The following is a 26,771-nucleotide window of genomic DNA, read 5'->3' on the forward strand; positions in this document are numbered from 1 at the left end:
TGAGCTAACTCTCCAGATCTGGGGTCACCAGGTCACAGGTTGCAGTCTGTGGCACACGCAGGTGAGGAGTGTGCTCAAGGCTCAGCCTTCGGCGTGAGCAGAGCCAAGGCCCAGGGGCTGCCACAGAGGTTCCCTTATCCATAGCCTGTGCTCAGACCGAGTCCCACAGCCTAACAGGAGGCGGCCTAGAACCATCACAACTCTTTGCTTTGCTTGGCAGGAAGCTATTTTAGGCCTAGCACGGGAGGATGCTGCATGCATTAACATGATCACGGCTTCTCTGATTACTGCAAGTGGCTTTTATTTTTAAAACTGTTTCATGGTGAGAAGACGTGCCCAGTGCGTGCCCAGAGCTGGTGGGTATGGAGGAGGGCCCAGTCGGGGCAGCATTCTACGTGTGGACACCAGCTTGGGACTGCCACTGCTCTCCGTGAACCCTCTGCTCTCCGTGCCTCCAGGGACCTTCAGCTTTACAAGGATGCTCTCCTATGTCAGAAGGTGGGAGCTGGTGGCCTCCCTGGTGCTGGGGGTCAGGCTGGCTCTGGCTGCTCTGTGTTGAGCAGATGGCAGTATGTGGCACCCAGGTGGGTATTCCATCTCCTTCCTCTCCCCAATGCCAGCCTCCAACCACCATTGGTTCCTCTATCTCTGCAGGTTATTTTTACCACAGGGCAGAAAAAAAAAAAGTGATGCTATTTCTTCACGTTCTCCCCTGAAACCATTGCACCAGCTCCCTGAGAAAAACCTCTTGACAGATGGCTCTAGTCTTTGGTGCTCAGAGAAGCAACAATGATCCTGAGCTGCGGGCAAGCTACCGAAATGCAGGGTGAGTGGCGTCAACCCCTTTCTTCAGGGGTTGGGAGTTCAAGTCTTGACTCCAGCGAGCTATGTCACATTAAGGAAGTGACGCGGTCTCACCGAGTTCCACTTCTTCCCACCTAAGATGAAGTCAAGGATGGACACTTTTTGTGAGGTCACTGCAAGATTGGTTACTCTAGAGCAGTGGTTCTCAACCTATGGGTCGTGACCCCTCATGGGGTTACATACCAGATATCCCACATATCAGATATTTACATTACAATTCACAACAGTAGTGAAATTACAGTTATGAAGGAGCGATGAAAATAATTGCTCATGCTCAGCCTAATGTGCAGCTTCCTGGCATCTTTGCCAACCACAGGTGAAGGTGCCCTTCCCTTGAGGGCTCACATGTTTGGCTAATGAAGGTACAGTGTGGGTTGGGGTGGGGGATGGTGGTGGTCACCATAACAGGAGAAGCTGTGTTAAAGGGTCACAGCATTAGGAAAGTTGAGAACCACTGCTCTAGAGCCTGGCACAATGTAGGCGTAGCTCTTTACTGCCTGATGCAGTGGTCTGGGGAGCAGAGTTCTACAAAGCATACTGGAAGATGACAACCAGAGAACTGCTCCTACAGCCCACCTGACCCCACCTCCTGCCACCCATGTCTCTCTCCCCTAAGAACTTTTGAGTAGGAGCCCAGGAAAAGCTCAGAGCCAGGCTGCAATCAGCCATGCTGTGCTCGCAGGCCCCAGAGTAGCCCCAAACTCACAGAGAAGCCAAACACCAACTGTGGTGTACATTTAGTGAGCACCTACTATGTGCCAGGTCCTAGGTACAGCATGCTTCAAACCTTGAATTTCCTCCTCCAAACATCGCAGGGAAGGTGCTGTTATCCCACTTTAGAAGTAAGAAGATTGCAGATCAGGAAATAAAGGACTATCTGAGGTTCCTGTGACTCTGAGGCCAGGACCCAACTCTGGCTTGGCAAGACGCAGAATTGTGCTCAATAACAACAGACTGCGGAGGCAGGGTGCCAGGGCTGAGGGCTGCTCTCCCTCCCCCAACATAGCCTTCTGTGGTACATCTGGCCAGGACAGTGAATTCTAGGCATGACTGGTGTAAGTGGGGGGTGAATCTCTCCCGCTCCTGCCCGTGCCCTTCGGGTTGCCCACACTGTACCTTCATTAGCCAAACATGTGAGCCCTCAAGGGAAGGGCACCTTCATCTGTGGTTGGCAAAGATGCCAGGAAGCTGCACATTAGGCTGAGCATGAATAAGAGAAGGGATCAGGGCATAGGAGTGTTTGGGGGCAGGAGACCCTAATGAAAGGGACCAGCAGGTAAGATCCTTTTTATGTCCCCCACACTTCAGCCATCTCCGGAGACTGGAACCAACTGATCGCCGTCGTGCTGAGGGACGTGCCTGAAGTTGGTTTGCTCTCTTTTTCCTTTCAAACAGCTCACTCCTACTTTACCCGTGGAGGCTTGTCTTTGCTGGGTCCCCATAGTCGCTGCTCCCGTCACTGAGCTAGGAGCCTGAGCCACAACCATACTCATTTGGAGTCATCACAGCTCTTTACGTGCCTCCAGTCTCTTCTCACCAAGTCCAGTCCCCACCCCCCTTCTCCCAGAACTCTTCATTGAGGCCCCGGGGACAGCGCTCGCTCGCAGCCCCACGCAGCCCATCAAGTGCCCTGCTTCTAACCATTCCAACCCCATCTGTGGCTCAAGTCCACTTGCCTCAAGGTCCATCCCTACTCTGGACCATTCTCACCCCATGTGCTTCTGCTTCCCTGTCTGTAAAACGTGGAGCTTATAAGGACATTTTCCCTGTAAGACTGTTGCAAACACTAGTCAGGGGCCAGACATGGACTCAGTGATGATCAGCCGCCATCCCATCTTCCCTGCCCCAGTGCCACCTTACCCCATCTCCATGGCCACCATCATGTCTCCACAGCTCCATGCCACCCCGCCACCCTCCTGTCTCCAGAAGCACCGGCATCTCCAAGCCACCAGCAGCACCCAGGCCAGATCTTAGTCTCCACCCTTCCCAACGGGGCTCCTCTCCTCTGCTCAGGATCCCACCCCAGGTCTCTGTTTTGTGGGTCTGAGACCAGGCAGGCTGCCTGGCTTGCAAGGTCATCATCATTTCTCACCCTGCCTCACCTCCTCACTGCAGGATGACCAGCATCAGACTCTTCTCATCTCTGGTACCCCGCTTTCCTTTCTGGTGTGTGTATGCGAGGTCTCAAACCTGGGACATACAGCTGATATGCCTGATGACGGATCAAAGTGGATTCTGGCCACCAGGTTCTCCTAGCACCCCTTGGTCCCTATGTGTTACAGGGTCCTCCTGGCTGGCATACCCTACCCCCTGCCCTGATCTCTATCCCACGGACTAGGTTACCTCTTCCCTCAGCTCCTTTGGCCTCTGTATAACTCAGCCGTTTAGGCTGCACTACTCACTTGGCCAGTCTCTTGGCCTAGTCCACCCACCTCTCTTGCTCTCCCTGTCCTCTCTTCTCACCTGGCCCAGATCATAGCCATGTTTACTCTTAACCCTTCCAGATGTCTCTGGTTTTGATTTCCTTCATATCTACGATAAACCTCCTCCTCAACCATTCCTAGTCGTCATGAGTTCGTCTTTATTTTTTATTTCTTTCATTCAGTCCGTCCTTTAAGAAAAGAAGTGAAAGGAGCAGATCTTCCCCATCTTACCAATAGGTACTAGGTATCTTTTGGTCCAATGCAGAAAGTGGAGTCCTTCCTGTGCTCGGCTACAACCTCAAAGGCAGGCCCATGCCTGCTTCTAGTTGGTGTCCCTTAAAGCATGCAGACCTTGGCACATGGCAAACAGCATGGCAGGGGCTCTGGGCTAATAAACTTTCACTCCAAACCAGTGCCACAGTTTAAAGCTACAAGAGAAAGCTCAAAACCACCCAATCTTTGCCTCACGCCACTCTTCTGAAAGGTGAGAACCACGGCAAGCCCTCAGCCCAGGGCAAGCAAGGTTCCCTGCACACTTTCAACCATCGAGGCTGCTGTTGGGAATCAGGATAGTCCCCAGCAGAGGGCAAGCATCCAACTGCATCAGAGGGCTGCAGGGGGTTGAGGCTGGCTTTCTCTAAAGATAGTTCTTCCCTAACCTCTCCCCACAAACCTTGCTCATCGCAAAGCTGCCTTTGTGTTCAAGACAAAAAAACAAACAAACAAAAAACCCCCAGCAAATCTCTGCAGACTTCTGTAAGCAAAAGGTTGAAGAGGGTGATTAAAAACCTCCAACTTTTAACCAGCAAGGGCAGAATGGCTGGTACTTGGGAAATCAGATTGTCAGCGTATGTACCCTTTACCCTGACCCAAGGAAGCAACAGGTAGGCATGCCAAGATATCCATAACGCTCAAGTCTCTGGACCCAAATATGACTGGGTCCAGGTAGCCTTTAGGGAGGTGTCCAGGTAAAAGATAGAAGCAGTGTCTCCCACAAGCTAGGAGACCCAAGGACCCCTGAGAAGTCAAGGATTCTCCCTTTCAGCTATGCCTGTATGGATTGGTCAATCCATCACCTGGACTTTATTTTCTACTTGATCATTAACTCACAAAGGTGTCATAGAACACAAGACCTTCTTAATCACTGTCTGCTTCCTGAGCACCTGACACATGATGGACTCCATGCTAAGCCCTTCAGACGTGTGGTCTCTTCTCAGTTCCCAATCACACTCACAAGGCTGGATTTCACCAAGGGGGAAACTGAGGCAGCAAGATACTCAAGTCCTTATTTGAGGTTACACAGTAAAATGGGCCTTCAAGCAGGTCTGGCGAATCTCAAGCATAAGTCCTTAATGAAAGGCATGATCAAATCATAAAATATGATTTATAAAACCCCTACTTTTACTATATTGACCAGAGAGAGGTGAATGCTATGAGTGGCCATCATGGTAGAGGTTAACTAGCAGCAGAGAGCCAGCCAACTAGTGTGAAGGGCATGGGGCAGGGATGGGGTTCAAGCATTCAAGGCCTTAGACTTTCCTCTCTACCATCAGCTCACCCCTAACACGCTCCACCTAGACTCATACAGCTGGTAACTTGTGCCCACACCTGTCATTGTTCTTGGAGCTTCATGCTGGACCCTGTAGATAAGGAATGTTGTCACCATTTTATACAAGAAGAAAACCAAGACTAAGAGACAGTCTTGTTTAGGGACACGTGACTAGTCTGCTCAGGGACAGGGCCTAGGGTTATAAGTCAGATCCCCTGATTCTGAAACCTTTAGTCTGGTGCTCAGGGTAGAGGGGAGCCCCTCAAAACACCCTTCACATCCCCTCCCTTGCAGGTGTATGCCTTTGTCAAAGTGTGACAGCTTGCACTTGTGCTTGCTCATGTGTTACAGCCTTGGGGACAGGAACCATGAAACTCGCCAGGACTTGGCCACACAGCGAAGTACTCAGAAATCATCATGGCTAGAACCACAGCTGATGCCCCTTCTTACAGTGGACCTGGGGTGATGTCACTATGGGGAGGTGACAAGGTTGCTGCCTGTCACCTCCCCACAGTAACTGTCCACTAAGCCAGCCTCTGGCCACTTCATTCCTGGGAAACAGGTCAGAGGGTGGCCCTGAGAGACTTCTTCCTATTTCCATTTTTTTCTATGTCAGCATCTGTCATGACACCCTCGGCATAGCTGACGGAGTTAACAGGTAAGAATGAGGGTGTCCCGGGCAATCTGAATATCTGATAAACAAACAGGCTTCAGTGTAAGTGAGCCCCATGGACCACCTGATAAACCAGGATGTCTATCCAGGCTTGCCATTTATCCATACCTGCTGCCTATGTAAGCATAAGTTTAAAAATTATTTCATTTTATTTCAAATTTGCCCAGGTGCCTTGTACATCACCTGACCACCATACCTGTGAGTGTTCCAAGTTCTGTTTTTGTCCTTTGAGGAAGGGGTGGATGCTATTTTCTCCATAGGGCTGGAAAGGCTACCCCGCAAGGATCAAGGGGGCACAGGAAGAGGCTAGCCACAGTTCCTGATGGCTATTGTGCAGGGCATAGCCCAGGAAGGGGGTCAGAATGCAGCAGAGAGGAGGAGTGTGTCACTACAGTCGGTGTATTGGGTTGACAATGCCTCCCTGGCACAGGGAAGAACTCAAGATGCCCCAGCTGCTTGCCATTAAGCAGAGCTGGCATTTTAGAGCACGTCAGAGGCACTGGCTTCCTGCCCTGGAAGTCAGCGTCTGGCCTCTGAGCCAGCATTGCCTGCCCGACTCAGGCCCTCTCACCTCTGTGGGCCAGGGCTTCCAACGGGCCCATTGTCATCCTGCCTGGGTACCTCAATGGAGCCATTCAGGAGCCTTGAAACAAGCCCCTCTGGAGGGCACTTCCTCCTCCTGCTCTAGCATGCCCTTGGCCAGAGCCCTCTCCTGTGTGGGTGTGGGGTCTGGCTGTGGTGACAGCAGCTGGCAGCCAGTGCAACGTTACTGAAGGGTGGATTGTTGACAGGGGGCACAGATATACCCTACAAGTCCTGGGATTCCAGGCACACTGCCCACACTGTGCCCCCACCCGACTCAGGGCAGCTGTGAATGGGGATGCAAGGTTCCTATTACAGTCACCGTGGACTGTGAGTCACAGGAGATGGGTAGAGAAGAGTGAGAGAAGAGCCTTAGTCAGATCTTAGCTGTGCGAGTTAAGCAGGTCATCTCACCTCTTCCAGCTCTGATTTCTTTAGCTGTAACACAGACAGATATATGGTACTCACCTGTCAAGTTAGAGTGGGGAATTTAAGCCAGGCAGTGGAGAAGAAAGCAGAGGCAAGTGGATCTCTATAGGTTCGAGGCTAGCCTGGCCTATAGAGCTAGTTCCAGGACACAAAGAAACCTTGTTTAATCAAACCAACCAACCAACCAACCAACAAACAAAACAATAAACTCAGTGTGGAGACTAGAATCCAGCACACAGTAGGTCTGATGAACTGTTCCCTCCTTTCTATGCCTACTTCCTCCAGCTTTCAGTGAACCACAGAAGACACCAGGAAATCTACTTTCTGCAGGCAGATCTTGGTTTGCCTCCTTAGGGAGATACAGGGTCCCCAGCAGACCTGAGACATCACTAGAGGCCCTCCATAGGGACCATTGGTACTCACATGGAACCCTATGTCTCATCAGAGGCTTTCTTTCTTCTAGCTGACTCTGTGGTCCCAAGGGTCCCCTCCTCTGATGACTCCCAGTGCCTGACTGAGCAGGAAGGAAATCTAGAGCTGACAAGTTGATCCTTCAACAGAGGCCATGTAAACTACTCATTCCTTCACCACAAATCTCAGGAAATGTTGTAGAGTGGCTGACGTCCCAGTGAGACACCATGCTACCTGGCAACCCTGGATGTAAGAGAGAGGAGTTAGGGCTTCCCGGTCACCAGAGCCTTGAACTATTTCAAAGCCTGTATAGATAGCATTGTCTGCCCAAGGCCTTCTAGGTGTCCAACCTCAGCCTCTCCCTGTTGCCCCACCCAGAGCCTGCATGGCTCCTCCTTCCCTGTCTTTGAATGAAGTCTTCCACTCTGGCCTTGTGTCAGCACGGGGACTTCAGATCACCTGCGGGCTCACTGGTTATAGTTGTCCAGACTCCGATTTGGGGGATGGGAATATAGCATAACTAGTTAGTATGAGGCCCTGGGTTCATCTATAATTGCAAAAAGGAAAGCCCACAAATTGTGTGACGTCATCCTAGATCTGAAAATTCAGTCTCTGTGGCTGGGGCCGAGGCTTATCTGCATACTTACCAGTTCCTTATGCAATTTTGAAGACCACTGGTTTAAAGGAAGAGCTGCATTTGCCCCTAGCTCTCTCTTGCCCCCACAGGACCTTTCTTCATGCTCACTCTTCCCTTCATGTTAATAACAATCGGAGAACTAATTAATTGGTCTCCTTATTGCCAAATCGCACTAATGTAATTAAGCCTTGACATTGCATTTCTTGATTGCATCTGTCACGGACCTCTCTCGCCAATTATATCCATATTTCCAGGTCTAGCTCGAGACACATCAGAATTTGGTGCCATGCGTAAGTTATCTTGCCTATACAGCAGGAAAGATGTCGAGACAGGTAAGGGGGCTGTGGCTCACTGTCTACAAAGCTGTGAAAATGGGGATCAGGTTTAGCTGCTCACCTAGAGCCACATGAGTGCAAGCAGGCAGATCTGAAATTCAGAGTGTGGTGGGGATGATTGTGAACACTTGCTCGTCCCCTGACTCCTCTTCAGAGTCCGTCTCAAATTCAATTATACACCCCCCAAGAGCTGCAGCATCCCCTGCAAAGTCCTAAGAAACACAGATGCAGAGGATCGATTTTCTCTGCAAGGGAGATGTCTGAACAACCCCACAAGCTGCTGGGGAAGGACGGTGCCCAGGCCACGAAGCTATGAACGCAGTGTTCAGAGAGAGAACAGGAGGTTCTTCATCCAAAGAACAAAGACTTTCAACTTCTTGAACTGTGGAACTGTCTGGAGGTAAAATGTGTGTTGTTGTTGTTGTTTAACCTTTGCTTTTGAGAACCATCTGGACAGACACATGCTACACACACAAACACAAATACATGTGTGCAAAGCATTCACACATGTGCATGTATGAATATATGCATGTATAAGCACGTTCATTGGTACACACACATGCATGCACTAACATGCATTCACTCATACATAAGATGCATTCACCAAACAGCCTTGCTCAAAGAAAGCAGGCATATGGCTATTTGTACAACACCTGCCCACAGGGAGGCTTCCATAAGGTCTCAAATCAATGATCTCTTCCCTATGCTACTCTGGGTGTTTTCTGCCTCCTTCATGGCCACCCTCCACAAAACAGTCTGTTTAAGCTGGGCTGCATATTAGGGAACCTGCCAGCTCCACCTCTGTTGAAGGCTGAGGGAAGAAGCCATAGCCATCAGAGCTAAAGGAAGAGATGTGTCTAGCCTCCATCCAGGTCCTAGAAGATACTGTCTACACTGACCCAGGTCCACCTGGCAGGAAGAGAGAAACTGAGGTCCTCTATGCCTGCTCCTTTCTTCAGCTACAGTGTGATTCTCAGCCTCTGGCTATGGCAGGCAAACGTTTAGCTGCCTGCCAATGCACAGGAATAAGCAACATCAAAGGCGCGGTGACCGATTCTGGAGAGCTCTCTTCTGAGACTTTTCTCCGCCTTGCCTCATCCCATCCTCCCATCTCCAATTCTCCAATCCCATCACAAGGGCGGGGGATTCAGGGTAGGTGAGTCTGTGCTTCCTGAGTAGCTAACAGTGTTAACCGCAGAAGGCACCGTTCTCTAGGACATCTGGCAGAGTAGAGATATGAGCACTGTTCTGCTTATATATGTGGGTCAGGGTGGGTGAGAGAGACAGACACACCAAGAGTGTGTTTAACATGGCGTGGGAAACCTGTCTTAGCTCTTGAGAAAAAAACAAAGCAAGGTGAGGAATGGTCTGGGGAAGGGGGACGGATGCTGCCACTTTATATAACGAAAAGAGCGAGCACTCTGACCAGTGATGCCCGAGCAGAGGAGATAATGGAGGTGAAGGAAGGAACGAGCATTGTTGATATGGGGGAAGGGTCTAAGCGTAAAGAACAGCAAGCGTGGAGACCATGAGGCCCAGTTTCTTTGTAAAAGAGAAGAACAAGAAAGTAGGGTCATGTGATTCAGCTCGAAGCCTTCAGAGTCTGCAGGGAAGGGACAGGAGACAAACTTTCTTCCTATGGTTACAGCTCCACACATTTATTTTTGAAGATCTTACTTTAAAATTTTAGTTATGCAAATGTGTGTTTGTGCTCGCACCTGTGAGTGCCATCCCCAAGAAGGCCAGAAGAAGGCACCACATCCCCCACAGCTTGAGTTATAGGTAGTCAGGAACCTATAGGTGGGTTCTGGGACCCGAACTCTGGTCCCTGAGAGAGCAGTGAGTTCTCTTAACCACTGAGCCATCTTACTATCCTCTTTTTTTTTTTTTTTTAATTTAAAAAATTTAAAATGTCTCCTATGTTTCTCTTTTCAACTGGGGGTAAAATTTACCAGTTGTTTTTTAAGAAACAAAAATAATCTTTTTCTGTTGAGGAAGAGATATTTTAAAACCACTGAATGGACCGTTCCTTCCCTGGCTTTTTATTGATACGTCTGCCCTCTTTCCAGTTCTAAAATAAGCCTCTTGTCTGCACTGTGTCGATCCAAAGGCAACACGCTACAGAGTGGACTGGGCCAGGCAGAGCCAGGCTGGGGTCACTGGGAAGTCGCTAGACTTGGAGAACGTACCACTCTAGTTCTGGCAACAGGGCCTTACCCACCCGCTTGCTTCCTCACAACCCAGGTGATTGGAAGTCCTCAGAAACAGCAGTGGAATGTGGTGAGAGTTGGACCTTGCAAATGACAAATTTCTGAGTGAGTTCCAGTTCTCTGGAATGGAAAACCAGCAGCTTCCTGTTACAGAGTGTACCCACGGTTTTGTGCCTGATCCATGGGTGTGGGCGAGCCCATATACTTCTAATCTGCATCTGTCTAAAAACAACAAAGCAGACATGTTTCTAGGCAGGTAAACAGTTTTAGGGACTAGAGTCAAGCTTATATTGATTTCTGGTCTGCTAACCAGAAAGAGAAAAAGGAGTTCGAGCCATCAGTAAGCAGAGACCTGGAAGAGGAAGCCAAGGGGCCCATCAACCAAGCCCCTGAGGCTGCCGAGACATTTCTAGGTCAGTTCTTTCTGGGGGAAAGGCCCTGTGATACCTTACAAGGCAAGTCTTAGCTTTGCTTTCCTGAAGGGCCGTAGGGTAGCGGGCTTTGGCCCCTCTCTATGTTGGATCTTTCTCCCCATGGTTAACCAGACGAAGGCTCCGCCCTCATGACATGCACGTTGGCTAGGGACAAAGGCTCTTCAGGTGCTGGTTGGGCTTGCAGCCTGGCTTTCACTCGGGAGGTATGTGACCTTGGGCACTCTGCTCACAGAACTCCATGCCTCTCTTCACCTGTCAGCGGGAGAGCGTCACAGAAGCACCTGGCTCAGAGGTGTGGCTTCTTTGCAGGGAAATGAGAAAAGCCACAAAGACCTGTAACAGTGACCCAGCCCAAAGGGACTGTTCTGGAAAGAGCAGTGCCTTTAGCTATCCCCTGCCAGGCACTACAACAGACATGAACAGCTCTCCCCCTTCAGAGCCCTTGAAACACCATGTTTTCCCTGTGGAAAATGGCCTGCAGCTGACTACTTATTCAATGACCAGATGGCCCAGGCCCCACCAGTGCAAGACACATGAGATGCATGGTAAATAGAAGGGGAAGCAGGAGGGTACCCCAGCTCTCTCATGTCCAGCCTGGGCATGGGGACAATGTTAGCGGTAAGGAATAAAAGGCATGGAACAGAGTCCAAGCAGTCTAGTACCAGCTTTATGTGGGCTTGGTCAGAATGCCGGCTGAGCCTGAGCCACATAAATGAAATGTATGCAAAGGGACAGTCTTACCCACGTAGGGAGCTGGCTCTGGGATCTCAGCAGTTGGTGTCAGCCAATTGTCTGCTTTTCTGATTCTGTGAGCCAAATGCAAAGGCTTCCTACTATGAAGAAATCAGTATCCCTTTGCAAGGCTTGGTAGGAGAAATCCTACAGCCCAGGCTGGTTCTGGTGCGTTCACCACACTATCCAGACCTTCAGAGTGAGCAGATCTTATCCGTGGATCTGTTCTGGGAGGCAAGAGGCCCGGGTTCTAGTTTGTACTCTGGCCCTTGGAGCTGGGAACTCAGAGCAAGTCATGTGCCTCTTTGGATGTGACTGGAAACAAATGGCCTCTAAGGTCTCTCCTGCTTCAGGGGTCCATATTCCTATGCTTTCCAGGCAGAGATCAGGAATAATGCAGCCATCCAGAGTCAGTCTGCTCCTTTGCAGTCTGGTTTGTCACCTAAATGCTGTCTTTGACTCTGGGTCTTGCCCTCCTTGGCCTATAGTTAGCTAGCCACCAAAGTCCATGCGAGGCAAGGCCCAAGTGCTCCAGGACGTTGGCAGCCTATGAGTTTTGACGCAAACAAGCTAGTACTCCCTGGTCTGAAAAGAATCAGAGCAAATCTGCATGAAATGAGGACTGTGTGCAACAGCCAGCAGCACAGGGAGGGAGGGAGGGAGGACAGGAAGGAGGAAGACTTGCCAGCTGTGAGGCACATGGGCTCCACTGGCCCCCAGCACAGTGGTGACCCACCGAATGACAGCCATGGCAGCGGGAAAGGAGATGGTACTCAGATTGTAGAAGAGGTGGGCAAGACCACACAGGACCCGCTTATCCTACAATCAGAGCTTCTTCTGGTGACAGGCTGGGCCTGGCAGCACCTGGGAGGCCCTGTAAGAGATCATGCAGAACATGGAGGAAGGCCAGGGCTAGCAAAGTAAGCAAAGGCTCTGGGGAGAGGACAACCCGGCATGGGCCTCAGGCTTCCTCTAGCTACCAGCAAAAGAACTCTACAGTGAGCAGCACAGGTTTAAAATCAGACAAGGTTGACTTTTCATCCTTTTACTCCTGAGAGACCTGCAAAAGTCCCCAAGACTCTTTAAGGCAACTGTCCTCACAGTTAGGGTCCGGATCGTCACCTCTGACAGCGTGCAGACTGGAGAAGACTCTTACACTGTATGTCTTAGGTATCGGTTGGGTTGTACCTCTCTCGGAGGCTCATGGGTCAGAGACTGGCCTGTCTCCAGGTGGAAGACACCGGAAGGTGGTGGGATTTCTGGGAGTTACCGGGGTGTACCTTCTGAAGGGGGGTACCAGTTTCCTGAAGTCGGTTCTTGTGAGAGATAGATGATATAAAAGCCTGAGCCAGGCCCTGGGTCCTCTCTGGATTCCTGTTTGGTAATGGCACTTTATATATGTTGAGAAACATATGCTCTGCCATGGCTCTCTGTCATGAAGGGTCACAGCTGTGGGGAGAGAGGAGCTTGACAGAGCCTGCAATGTGTTGTTTGGATGCCTAACTTCCAAAGCCATAGACTGCATAAATCTCCTTTCTCCAAGAGCAGGTTGGCTCAGGTATTTTTTTGTTTGTTTTTTTTGTTTTTTTGCAAAAGGTCCCTCACACAGTCTGGAAGCTTTGTCCTATCTATGAATCTTCTCAACCTTTCCCTTTTCCTGAGCAACCAACATCCATCCACACTCTTCTCAGGTCTCTCCTCTGTGGGGCATAGGATGTGGCCTGGGCCACCATTACTGTGCCCTGATGAGGCTTAGTCACTAGAGTAGCCCGGCTTGTTCATTGCGAGATACCAGCGCCCCGGTTATAAAGAATGATCTGCAGGAGATGCGAGTGATGGCTCAGTGGTTAAGAGAGCTAGCTGATCTCCAAGAGAACTTGGGTTTGATTCCCAACACCCACCTCACGACTTAATAATTCCAGTACCGGGGGATCTGGCACCCTCTGCTGGCCTTTTCAGGCACTGCATGTACATGGTACACAGATAACACATGGAGGCAAAAACTCCATTACACATAAGATAGCAATGAATAGATCTTTATTATTATATATATTTTTATATTTTTATAAAACTGATCTATACTGGGCATGGAAGCATACACCTCCAGTCTCAGCACTCAGAGGGCAGAGGCAGGAGGATCTTGGGTTTGAGGCCCACTTGGGCTATTTAACAACAACAACAACAACAATAACAAAAACAAAGAAAAAAAGAAACAAACCAAATCCACTGCATAAGAGAACTAACTTGACTGCTTTCTAATGCAGCAAACAGTTCCAATCAAATTCCCTGTTTTCCTCTCATCTGTCTCACACCTGTACTGGCAGGTCTTAGGCTGGCCACCCTGAAGGGCCCTGCGGCCTCAAAGGACATCGTGATCTATACATCCAGAAAAACATGATGGATATTATGAATCCACTAACATTTATTTAATACTGAAGGGGTATTTTCAGAATCTGGGGTAGGAGTAAGATTATATACTGCCTGGGTCAGAGTTCTATTGCTGAGAAGAGATACCATCTATAACCATAGCAGCTCTTATGAAGGAAAGCATTTAGCTGGAGCTGGCTTACAGGATCAGGGCTTTGTTCTGATATCATCATGGCAGGAACCATGGCGGCACACAGGCAGACATGGTACTGGAGGGGTAGCTGAGAGCTCTACATCTGGTCCCGCCAGCAGCGAGAAGAGAAAGGCACTGGGCCTGGTTTAAGTTTCTGAAACCTCAGAGCCCACCTGGAGTGACACACTTCCTGAAACAAGGCCACACCCACTCCAACTAGGCCACGCCTCCTACAACACCTGTCTCTCTGAGCCTCTGGGGGCCATGTTTACCATATGTACCACGCCAAACCACTGTGATTTGATCGTAGCGACACCCTTTGAGACCCACCCCAGCAAAGGACTTTCACAGGTGCTGTTAAGGACCCTGGCTTTGGAGGTTAAAACTCATGGCTTCAAATTCTGGGTATGCTATTTATCAGCTGCGCAACTGACTGGTCGTAGAAGCTGAACCTTTCTGAACTCTAAAAAATGCTAGAAGTGAGTGCCTTCCCTGTCAGAATCGCCTCTGCTGATGTGACAGTGAGCCATCCAAAAGGGTAGAGCAGGTACCGTCCTCTCCATGTGCTGAGCTAGGTAACTGAGCTGGAAGCTCAGAAAGACAAGCTGACTAATCGAAGGCCATCCACAGCATCGAAAGAACTAAGGGGCTAGAACCAGAGCTCCCGGCTTCCCGAGCAGCCTTCTTTTCTGGAAGCAGCACCTCCCTCATGGGTTGCCGTGGGGTTAAATACAACCACAGGAGTCTAGAGGTTGTGCTCATCAGGGTGAATGATCGCTGCGATAGATTTTTATTCCGGGGTGGGTAGTGTCTGGGGTGCATGTTCTCCCATGCTTGTGCACGTGTGGATACCTGTGTGGAGGCCTCAGGTGGATGTCAGCGTCTCCCTCCGTCGCTCTCCATCTTAAGTTTTGGAGACAAGGTCTCTTTCTGAGCCTGCAGCTTGCTAATTTGCCTAAAACTGACCAGTCAGTACGTTCTACTTGTTCTTCCTATGGCCACTCCCAACCCCCACTCCAGAGTTCCTGTACCTGGCTTTTTTTTTTTAATTTTTTTATTTTATTATTATTTTTTTATCATAAGTTCTGGGAACTAACCTCATGGGTTCGCAACCAACACTTTACCCACTAAGCCACCTCCTCAGCCCTGTTACAATTGTCCCTAATCTGTCACACTGTCATGAGGAGTTGACTTCTCAACCCCCAAGAAGAATCCCGTTTGAGGAGGAATCACTTCTTGCTTTCCCTTTTCTACCAGGAATATAGGAACAAAGCGTGGTAGGGCAACAGTGAATTTACCAATGCCACATATGCAGTATACCTGATCGTGCTGAGAGTTCACTTGGAAGGAGGGACAAACCATCCCGAAGCTGTTGGGTCTTTGTCTGCAAAGCAGAAGTGAGGGCTTGTCTGCCTTGGGAAAGGGGCACTGAGTCATGAGTCATTTTCAAGTCTTGTATGGGTGACTCGGGGGCCCCAGTGAAAACGTCTGAGTCACTTGCTATTGTCTGAGCATAGATAGAAGCCCAAAAGCCTGACCAAGTATTTTTTTTTCCTCTGAATCACATGGCCCATTATGCCCAAGATGTTCTATGAACGCACTGTCCGTCCTCTCGAACAATGTGACCACAAGACAGAGTAGCCATTGAAAACTGGCCCTGTGGCTACTGGTAAAACACCATTGGGCAGCTGCCCATCAGGCCTTGGGGCACCTTACTGACCAAACTGGTCACGAGGCTTAGATCCCACTACTTAGCCGGGAGGGAAAAGGGCCTCCCTTCTGCCCGTAGAACCGTAAGCAGCCATCAGGAAGCCTAGGCAACAGGCCTGAGACTTGCTGAGTTCGGACTGGAGCTGAACTATCAGACTGGGCAGCTGCATCCCACCACCTCAAACACTGGCGGCTAAGAGAGGAGACGTATAAAGGAGGCCTGCTGCCAGTTTAGCCTGGAGCAGAACCTTCAGTTGGGTTGCCATTTTAGGGATGGTGTGCCTGTGACTAAAATGTGGGAGCTTCAGAGAACAGCTCTGCAAGTCATTTCTTTGTTCAGAGTTTACTCATATTCCCAAGTCAGTGAACCAAAGCACTGCTGTGCGGTGGCCTTCGGTGCTACAAGCCACCTGTCTGTCCCTGTGGTCAGCTCTCCACTTGGGAAGCAGGTAGATGGAACACAAGCTCAGGACAAGGCAGACACGAGCCACGGTCTGATGTTGGGTTGTCAAAATAAGTAGGACCGCATAGTCCTTGCCCAATACAGTCCAGGCCCTGTACCTGGCATCCCACCTGTGCTATCTGACTGAATTCTTACAGCCTATAAGCATCATCACTAAAAAAAAAAAAAAAAACATGTGGTTTATCAGTACCAAGTAACATGCCCAAAGCCAGGATTTGAATCCAGATCTGCCTGTCAATAAAGCCTGAGTTACTGCACAGAGATGTTTCCAGCTGCTGACCAGTCTTGACCTTAGCTTCCACACACAAACCACGCCAACCGTTTCACCTTTGCCCAGTTTCTGTGTCTCATATGAAGTGATAGCGGTATAAGGGGTGCTGCAGATAACCCGATAGCGAGCAAATGTTCTGTGATGGACCCTTTCCCAGCAGCGAGGCTGAATTAAGAAATGACAGTTCTTGACTCTCAGCCAAAATCTTGTTGGGCAGTGTGGGTTTGCACACCGGCTTCAGGAGACTGACAGGGGTCTGAGTAGAGCACCCCTGGTGAGGCTGCAGCCCTCACATCTTGTAAGTAAATAAAAATGGGCAGCGAGCCGGTGTTTCAAATCTTGGTCACTGAGAAAGTGTGAAAAGCAAGATGTAAACCCAGCCATTATCAAAGCTGAACTTTGGGCTGTAGCTCGCCCAGCCTCCCTTTTAAAGTACGTGTGCTCCATACTTGAAGCTTTTCCATGTGTATAGAACTGTGTACGTGTGTGTGCCTCTGTGTGTGTGTAGATGTAAGCATATTTATACAAAGATGTATACACACTGAATGATCGCCCAAATAAACCCCCTACTCTACCTTTAAAGTCTATCTAGAGAATTAACCCAGGGGAGAGGCAGTGATACGTGAACCGTAAACATTCTCACCTGTTGGCAGATAACCACAATGTGCAGTCGTTCGCCTCCAAGAACTGAGAAAGGGGGAAAGAGAACAACCCACGGCAGAAAAACACACTAATCAAATCCACAATCAGCTCTGATGACGAAGCAAGCCTTCTAATCAAAACACAGTGGGGCAAAGCTGCAACAGGTTGTAAGCTTGGAGCTGGGCTTTTCCCAGGGGCCTCACCCACGCTTTCTTTTTAAACATCTAAAAAACGCGCACACAGGATTTCAATCACTTCTAATTATTTTTTTTTTTTTTAAGAAATAAGTTGCAGGCTGAACACGAGCTCCTAAAAACAGGAAATATCAAAGTATTATGTGAGTCATCTCTTCCCCCTACAACTGCTTCTTAAAAAAAAAAAAAAAAGGCTAACCCTGTCCTTACCCCAAGAGGTCTTTGCCTGAAGACTGGCCAGAGCCTTGTAGTCTAACGCAGAGCGTGTGTCTAAAATGATCACTTACATGTGGTCCTAGTTCACAACACATGAGAGACCAGAACACATGTCTTCTCAAGAAGGCCCAGGCGGCACAGTAGCAGGAAGAGGGTCAGAGGGACCTGACTGAGGCAGAGCAGCTTCTGCTGGAGGTTGAGAGTGAGCTGCGGGTCTGTCGGAGGCTCCAGGAGAGGAGGCAAAGGCTGACCGCCTCTAACAGCTGTTGGCTTGCAAGTCATTGATGGTGGGGAAGAGCAGATGACTGATAAGTCAACGAGTAAACCGAAACAGACGTGCCCTTCACCCTTCATCCCAGCACTACCAAGGCAGAAGTAGGTGGGTCACTGTGAGTTCAAGGCCAGCCAGGTCTACAGAGTGAGAGACCCTGTCTCAAAAGACAAAAACAAGAACGCTTTGCTCCATAACTACCATGACAACCCCCCGGAAGCCCACGCTAAGGACAGTCATCTGTGTTGCTTCCCAAGGGTCAGTTCTGAGCCAGGTCCTGAAGGAGACGCCACTGGCTCCACAGCTTCTCAGGTACCCTCCGACAGAAGCCAACATGAACATCCACTGCCAAACCTCTGCGCTTTCTCATACCCTGACCTAAAATGGAAAACACTCAACGTAGAACATGTACGAGGGAGCATCCACTTGGGCTCTGCACTGCACAGGGTAGCTCAGCCTCCTCTCCTTTGTTCTTCTCCTCCTCCTCCCTCCTCCTCCTCTTCTTCTTCCTCTTCCTCCTCCTCCTCTACTCCCCCCACACTGGGCACTCTTGTCCACTGCTGGGGCCCAGCTCATCTCCTTCCTCCCCTGTGAGCCCCCTGGTCTTCTCCAGCCCTTGAGCTACTAGCCTTCCTTCCAGCATCTTGAATCCTCAGGCCCAGCACATCTTTAGCTCTCCCAGTGTTGCCCTCTGCTGGAAACAGACGTCATGCCTAAGATCCAGGCTGCCAAGTCTTTCTTGTCCTCAGCTCTGCAGCAGCATGAGAGACAATGCTGGAGAGTGGGCACACACACGGCACTGGTCCGGCACCTGACTGAGCTGGGATATCTGCTCTGCCACGCTGGACAGCGTGGATCAGTGGTGACATCTGTGGTCGGGATGCCTCAAGGTCTAGAACTGACCAGCAGCCGCTGTGGCTGCCCCTGTCTAGCATGACAGTTAAGGGGTTCCAGTTCGAATGCTACTGACTCTGTTGCTCGTGAGGCCACTGACCTTTCATTTCCTCATGTGTAATAATCACACTTATCTCACCAGATTGTTAAGAGAATAAAAGAGAGTTATTTTGTGCAAAAAACCCAGAACAATCCCTGACACCTAGGAAGTACAAGGCAAGGGTGCCTTCTTTACTTTGTTATCTTAGGACATATGGTAGGATGTGGACACATACATCACACCTATTCTAAGTGCTCCTGTGGAGACCAATGAGAACCTAACACACCAGGCATTCCACAGCTCACCCCACTCCCCACCCCCCTCCCACAGTGCCTCGTACTGTGCCAGGCAGAGTCAGAGGCCTGTCAATGCTCGTGAACAGGTTGGCCTCTTCTTAGAGGCCCCACCTTTTCTCATGTAAAGCATACTAAGTTTTTCTCATAATAATACTCATAATTCCTGTGCCCATTTTTTACAGGTGGAAGCACTGAGGCCCAGGGGAGTAGTTAGTTAATGGACTAGGCTACTGAGCTAAGCATAGGTCAGGCAGAAGGTACCACTGATAACCAAAGCTTGAAAACCTGGACTGTCAGTCACTCTGCAACCCAGCCAGTCTCATGCCCAAAATCCCCCAAATAAAAGAGAGGCAATGGCTCCATGGAGCTCATCACTTCCTGAGTGTCTTGTAACGATAAACATTACGTTTGGGACCAGGAAATTACCAGGTGCTAAGTCAGCCCCAGTCCTCAAGCCATAATCGAGGGACTTTCTGGAAGGTGAATGTGCACTGTCTGTCACCATGGGGATACCCTGTTCAAAGAAGGCCAAATCCTTTTGCCAAAGCCCCTTTGATGTCAGGGTGGGGCTATGAGTGCATGCTACATAGAAGAGCTCCTAGGAGACTCAGGGGCTGGCAAAGAGGGGCCCGCTGGGAAGCCAGGGCTGTCCACTGGAAGGTGGCCAGTTTCCTGAGCCATCCATCCAAACCACCCTCGTGATGCAGAGGGCCCGTGGAGAGTAAGAGAGGTGGAATGTGGGGTGGTGGGGACAGAGGGAAACAGCACCTCCAGGGAGTAGGGCCAAGTTAGCCACTCATGGAGATGTCTAAGAGTGAAAAAAAAATTTTTTTTAATGGAGAGAGTGGTGAGTCACCTTCTCAGAGCCTGCTCACGGTAATCCCCTGCCACTGTTACTCAGCTGAAGGGTCAAATGGGCACTAGCAGGCAGTAGTCTGGCTATGAATGAGCCCAGCGTCTGCCTTCCCTTCATTCCTACGTTCCTCCTCATCGGGCCCGAGGGCATGTGTCACATTCTCAGTCGCTGTTCCAAAACACCACCCACTTCACCCCGACAGAGGAAGGAGGCACCCTGGTGCTCACCCTCATTTCAGAGCCCTCTGGACAAGGCCTGTAGCTCTAAGAAAAAGAGCAGAGCACACGGCCTAGCAGAGCCAGGACCCAGGAGCACTGGAGGAAATCTTGCCTTCCTCCCACACACCATCCGTCAGGGCTGTCAGCTTCCAAAAATGTTTAGCAAGTGCGGCATCAAGAGAGACACGCTGATGGGCGGGTGCGAGAGCTTGTGTGGGGAGGGGGCCTTCTCCGGCTCTGAGTTCCAACAGTCTGCCTCTGAGCAGCTTCTAGACCCAGCTCCTCCCTCAGAAAGGTTAGGAATGTGTTGAGCGTTAACCTCTGATCAGGGAAAGTAGGTGCCCAAAAGGTCGTCTGGTCTGTTGCTGCTTGGCCCTATACCAACTCAAGACTGCCTCCCCTTCTGGCTTCCCAGCTTCTCCTCTCCTGACTGGGGACAGCCACAACAGTCAGGTCAGCCTGTCCCTAAAAGTCCCTGCTGACTGGCAGCCAAGAAAATACAGCATGGCCCTGCTCCCTCCTGCCAGAAGAGGGGGAAGGCGGCAGGGAAGGCAGGAGTCCAAGAGAAACTGATTGGCCCTTAAGGATTTCCTTAAAAGAGATTGCATGGCCAGGGCCTGTCACCCAGCCCAGTAGGGGGATTGCTTGCTCTGCCAGGAAAGGTAGAAGTCACCGTTTCTCATTCAGCCATGCTCTTACCCACACCATCACCTCCCTAATCACCAGAGATACCAACACTGGCAGCATAGACTACCCAAGAAGGAGGGGCTTAGCTACGGCAGCCATTCTGAGACAGCCAAGCCACCCCAGTTACTAGGAGTCTGTAGCAGCTAGCAGTTGGCAGCACCTGGCCAGAATCCCTTCTCCCTAATGATGGGGCAGAGACCAGCCATCTTCAAGCTAGGAGGAGGGTTAAGTTCAGGGCAACCACTCAGTATCCCTTGTCCTAGATCTCACAGCTGAGCCAGGTAGTACTCAACCCATCAAGGCACCAGGCCACCCCTTGGGGTTACAACCTGAGTATAGACACACATCACAGCAGCAGATACCCGTCCTCTTGGGGCCAAGTGCTCGGCAATGATGGCCCTAACATTTCCAATGTCAGCATGCATTTTTTTGAAAGCACCTCTACACCTGCTCCAGCCCCATAGAAGCAGCTGGCTGCCAGCACCCCTTAGCTTTGCAGAGCTCCCCGGGAGAGCTTCTGGCACCCTGGCCAGCTAAACCCCTCCTGGCCACACCCACTGACCAATTTATCCTTCCAATCTGGCAGCATAAGGGGTCTGCTTCCTCTCTCCAATCACATTATGGTAGCCTCTCCTCAAGGCAACCGTACTCCTCCCCCATGAAGGATCATCCATCACTCCCACCCTGTAATAGTGCCCCAGCACATAGCACTGCTCACCTGGGTATCGAACCCGTTCTCCAGAGAGCTGCTCTTCAGCAACGGGAGCCCCTCCCCCGTCGGCTCCTGCAGCCCCTGGGATTTCAGGGGAATTTGGCTAGTGTAGGCCGTCTTGCTCACCTCCACCTTGCTTCCCAACTTAAGATAGCAGGGCTGAGGACCAGTCCGGGCCGGGGGCACGTGCAGGATAGGCGCGGCGCTGTGCACGGGTTTGGGCAGTCCCGATTTCATTTTGGAGGCTACCAGGATGGCCGGCATCTTCTCCCGGGGCTTTGGCTTTCCCAGCACGTCCCTGGCAGCGGCGGCGGAGGCGACCGCTAAAGGCAGCGCGGGCAGCCGAGTAGGCGCCGGGCCTCGGCCCGCGAGGCGCCCACCAACAGTGGAAGAAAAAAAAAAAAACCCAAAAAACAGAATCCCCGGGTCGGGGAACTGGGGAAATCCTGCGAGTGCGCCTACCGGGTGGCGGGCTAGTCACTGCCCTCAGCAGGTCCCACCTGCGCGGATGTCGCAGCGGGAGGTCTGTTCAGAAGCTCTGGGTTCTCCGGGGCCGCTGCCTCTGGCAATTCTTCTCCTGGGAAACCGAGGCGTGGACGCCCATATTAACTTGTCATTGCGTCTCCGAAGTGAGAAGGCTCCTTAGGAAGAGACACCGGCTACGGGGACGCACACGTCGCGCTCTGGAGCCTACGGGTGTAAACCTTTGAGCAAAGAGCATAGGATGGGGAGACGGAGGACGCACGGAGCCCAAGACGTATCAACCGCGAGGCGGCTGTCACCCTGCAAACGCGCCGCAGTGTCACCCGCGCCTAGGCAGACTCTGGGCGATCTCTGCAGACAGGTCTGTCTGGGCGTGACAGCCGATCACCGATGCTCACAAGCCCCTCGAACACCAAACACCTGAGCTTCTGCGGCTCTGGCCATGCTCCGTGCGCTCCAGCGCAGCACGGCGGTGGTGGCAGAGCGCGGGCACCGGGACGCGCAGCTGGCCAGGCTGGCAGCGCTGCGCTAAGCTGAGCTCCGGGGAAGGCAGCGCGGGCTGCAGGGTTGGACGCAGGGGAGGACCGGCTGCGGCGCGCGCTGACAGCCCGGGCCGTTCCCGCGCGCCTATTGGTTAGCCGCGGACCAATCCGCGGTCGCGACTCGCACTGCAAGGGGGCGTGGCCTCAACTCCGCGGGGCCGCCGCTGAAACTCTGGGGCCGCGCTTGGCCGCAAGTACAAAGCGAGCTGGTGGCCGCTCTGCAGCACGGCCCCGGCGCGCGCCTCCCCGCGGGCCGCCACCCCTGCGTCCCCGGAGCCGCCTTTGAAAACGCCGTTGGGTTGCAGATTCCCGCCTCCCTCCACCCCCTGGCATGTGTCGGGGAAATCGGTTTCTTTTTCAAATCGCTCGGGTCTTCTCAACGGTTTGCGGGTTCCGGAGGCACGCCCCAACCTCTCTGCACCTCCATTGGGAATGACTGGGCGGGTCTCCTTGTCCCCTGCCTGAAGGACACTCCAGCCATTTCTTCTTTCCGGGTGGGCTCAGGGGCGTCCCAACAGCTTCCTCTGCGACATTCAAAGGTTGCACGTTGCACTTAAGTATTTGAAGTATTTATAGGCTGATACAATGGCCGGGGAAGCTGCGCGCCCCAAGACAGCTCCTCCTTGCCACCTACCACAGACTGTAATTAGAGTGGCTTGGTGACCCGGGCAGGCTGAAGCTAAACCTGCCCTGGTTTCATGGTTTCATGAAGGCCTGCCTGGCAGGCTGCGCCTAGGACATGCCAAGCCCACAGGTTCCTCCACTTGGAATCGCTGGAGGATTCCTTTCTCTCTCTGACTCAGGGTCTGAGGACTGAAGGGAAAATAGAAAGTGCAGACAGGTTGCATCGGGGCTGATCTTCAAGGACACCCACCTTAGAGATCAGTTTGGATTTGAATTGGGAAGTTCCTCCATCTTTATAGACCTAACACTGTGTCTCATGCAAGTCAAGTGGAGGTTTGAGTACTTTTCCCTAAAAGCACTGCCCAGCTAAATGAGATAGTGTCTGGTAGTGTAGGGACCAGAAAAAAAAATCTGTCTTTATTATTAATGAACCCACTGAGTATGTCCCACTGTCATCTCTTTAAGCCACTTTTTTGTGTCTAGGACAGATGTTGTCACTTTATTCCTATCCTATAGCCTGAAGTTGTAACATCCATAGGGTTGAATTTCACTCATCCTAATGATATCGGCTATTCTCAAACTTACCTGGCAAAACTCTAATGTGGCCAGGAATGGGGGTGTAAGCTTGTAATTTCTGCTACTTTAGAGGCTGAGGCAGGAGGATCCCAGGTTGAGGTCAATTTAATGATCCTCTTTGTCCAAATAAAATATAAGAAGGAGCTGGAGATGTTGCTCAGTGGTGGGCAGTTTGCTCGCTCCGCATCTGCCAGAATCTGACTTCAGTGTAAATAAATACTGTAAATAAATACCCAATCCTCGACAGGTTTTAGGCAGTGGAACCTTTGGGAGGTTGTAAGCATGTGACCCAGTGGTCCTCATGATGGGACCAGTGCCACGTTAGAGGAGACAGGATGAAGATAGATACCTTCTGATAGTGCAATGGCAGCCTCTCTGAATCCACAGAAACCACAGCCCTTGACAAGACTCTGACCATGGCTACAGCCTGATCTCAGATCTCCAGCCTCTAGGCCTAGGAGAGAGAGACAGTTGTTAAAGCTGTCCTGTCAACAGCATTTTGTGTTAGTAGCTTAAACTAAGAGCCCAGACTGAAGTAAAAGTTCAGTTTTAAAACAGCCCCTGGAGTGTTGAGATGTGACATGGTACTCCCTGCTCCTATATCTTCCAGCCTGTTTGTAGGCCCTTTCTACCCTAGCTGGGGGGGAGATGCACATAGCCTGGTTTAGCTCTTCGTCCTGCTCTCTGAAATTAAATCACAAGTTTGTCCCTGACATGGTATACTCTGCTCTCGTCCATCTGGACAATCTCCTATGCTAGTATCTTGTTTTATTTAACATATTTATTGTTCCGAGCAGTCTCTTCTAAAGGAATAAATGTTTGGAAGAGCCATATTTTGACTTTCATGAGATTCTGTCAGAAGCAAGCAGAACGCTATGGACTGAAAAGCTACCCAGATTGTTACTGAATGGATGAGTGGTGTGGTTGCCTTTGAGTAGGAACGCCATGAGAAAGGGTTGTGGGACTTTCCTCCTTGAACTCTGATTCTCACAGCTACCTGAAGAGTTGTAGAAGGGCAGTCATGATCCCTATTAGGGATTGTGGAGCTATTCCCAAATATCCTCAGAGCTTAGGCACAGAGGATGTCCAAGATCTAGTCCCCAGAGCAGCACAGAAAACCTGTAACACTTTTTGATATACTCCACCCAATCCCATCCTACTGAATGAAATTTCCCAGAGGGTAAGGGGGGAGTGAAGGCAATCTGTGTCTTAAACAGTGCTTAACAGGGGGTTTTGATGTGTACTAAGGCTGAGAATTCTAGCCAAATAACGTGTACATTCAGTGTACTTCCAGGATCTCCTAAGCCTTCATATGCATAAGAACTGCAAAATCCAATTCAATAGGTCTTCAAGGTCTCCAAAAGGCTGAGATGCTGTCTTCCAAATAAACTCCCAGGTGATGGATGCCTAGCCTGAGACTCTGGAGATTCCTACTGTAAACTGTAAGGTTAGGCCACGGTCAGCAGAGGTGTAACAGCTCAAGGCCTAGCTGAAGTTAAGTGGCTTTCACAACACTTCTGCAAAGATTCTCTGGGTGCATCCAACTAGCATCCCAGTCCATTGGTAAAGTATGACACAGACACAGATACAGACACGGAACTGGTGATGGCCACAATGTGTGTTTGCCATTAAAAAAAAAAAAAGTTCCCAGTTAAAATAGGCACCAAAGCCATTGTGGCAGGGGTTGGGGGAGGTTCTGAGAGGGTCAAATATGTGCAAATATAATAAACAGTACACTCTTTGCTTTGAATTAAAAGCACTTGCAGACTAAGGGGATCACTCAATAGGTAAAGTGTCCTACAAGCACGAGGACCTAAGTTCCCTCTCATGTTAAAACAGAAATGTGGGTGTTTCACACCCATCTGCACACTTGTGCACTTGCACACTCCAAACCACTCATAATATAATCTTCTAAGGTCTTTGGTTTCTAAACTGAAGTCGCACACCTTTTCCTTCAGCTTCTATTTTAGCTGTTCTTCCTGGAACAGTTTCATCTCCCTTCCCCCCACCACCCACCCCTTTTCACTTTTCCTACTTAAACTAAAAATCTGTATCTTCCAAACTAGACAAGAGAGAAAAATAGCAAGTGGGAAGCAAAATGAGATAATTACAACATTTCCTATTTAAATCAGACTGTGGTCCGTTACAAAAATATTCTGCAAGTATACTGCTTCCATGTGGATACTATGTTAACATGAAAAAAAAAGTAACTTTAAATCAATGTCATTAGCAAGCACTGGTAGCTAAAAGAGTCAGTAGTTCAGAGAACAGCAAGCTGTTCTGAAAAGAACATTTCATGATTTTAAAGCACATTTGTCCATTTTTATTACATGCGGTATAGACGAAGATGCAAACCCCAAACAGGCCGAGTTGTAAACCCAGCATTGACAAGTATAGACGAAGATGCAAACCCCAAACAGGCCGAGTTGTAAACCCAGCATTGACAATGCTTCTTTCTTTGTTCTCTGATTCTAAACTTTCAAACTCATCCAACTGTCAGCAATAGGCCTGTTTGAAACTTACCACCAAAGCTCTCCGGACCACTGGCGTTCGGATGTCCCCTGGGGGCAGGACCCATTCTCCAATCAGGAAGCAGCAACTCCCCCCCACCCCCCATGATTCTCAACATCAGCCACTGTTAAGCTAAGTGGGGATGGGGCTTCAGCGATGACCTGTACATGACCAGCCCCATCAACCCATCCTTCATGCATTACAGACTCCATCTGCCTGACCTCCCAAGAAGACAGTCCTGTAAAGAGCCAAAAACATCTTAAACTCCAGCCTGTCATGGGGAAAATGCAAGAGTCAGCTGCCCCTGCAGACCCTCAGTTAGAGAGGAGAAAGAAAATGGTGCACTGCCCTAAAAGGTTGTACAAAGTAAAATATTTCATGAGTCTATTTGGGAGTAAAATTAAAAAAAAAACACCCCAAAAGCATTTAGTTTATTTGGGAAAGTGAGCTTGTCCCTAGTTCCCCGATTTCCTAAGTCATGAAGTGTCAATTTCGGATATGTGTCCAGAGATAGCACGAACACTCACTTTCAGTAGTAGCTGAGGTAAGAGCTCGTTCTGGACTGTGGAGCCCCAGACCTTCGGAAACCCTCTCTATCTACAGTTAGACAGTGCTGTCCTCTGAGCCGAATAACTGTCATCCTTGTGGGACTAGCTGTGTCTGCTTGCAAATGATCATCACAGCTGGGCTTGTTAACTCTTGGCAGACTCACTGAAGGAAGTGGGG

At 50.3% G+C, this 26,771-nt stretch overlaps 1 protein-coding gene across 4 annotated transcripts in view; it reads right to left on the reverse strand.

The window, feature by feature from the left end:
• Nav2 (neuron navigator 2) overlaps window positions 1-22,336 on the reverse strand; it is a 373,079-nt gene extending 350,743 nt beyond the window's left edge. For 2 of the 4 annotated variants that reach the window (XM_085841707.1, XM_085841706.1), the window contains exon 1: window positions 21,316-22,336. In XM_085841707.1, the coding sequence (XP_085697833.1) occupies window positions 21,316-21,573 (258 nt within the window). In that variant the 5' untranslated portion in view covers window positions 21,574-22,336. The remainder of the gene's footprint in view (window positions 1-21,315) is intronic. The other 2 variants (XM_085841708.1, XM_021168571.3) reach the window with 1 other exon arrangement.
• Between the last annotated feature and the right edge of the window lie 4,435 nt (window positions 22,337-26,771).

This window comes from Mus caroli, unplaced genomic scaffold (genome assembly GCF_978045245.1).
Source record: "Mus caroli unplaced genomic scaffold, Mus_caroli_1 scaffold_8, whole genome shotgun sequence".
Classification (NCBI taxonomy): domain Eukaryota; kingdom Metazoa; phylum Chordata; class Mammalia; order Rodentia; family Muridae; genus Mus; species Mus caroli.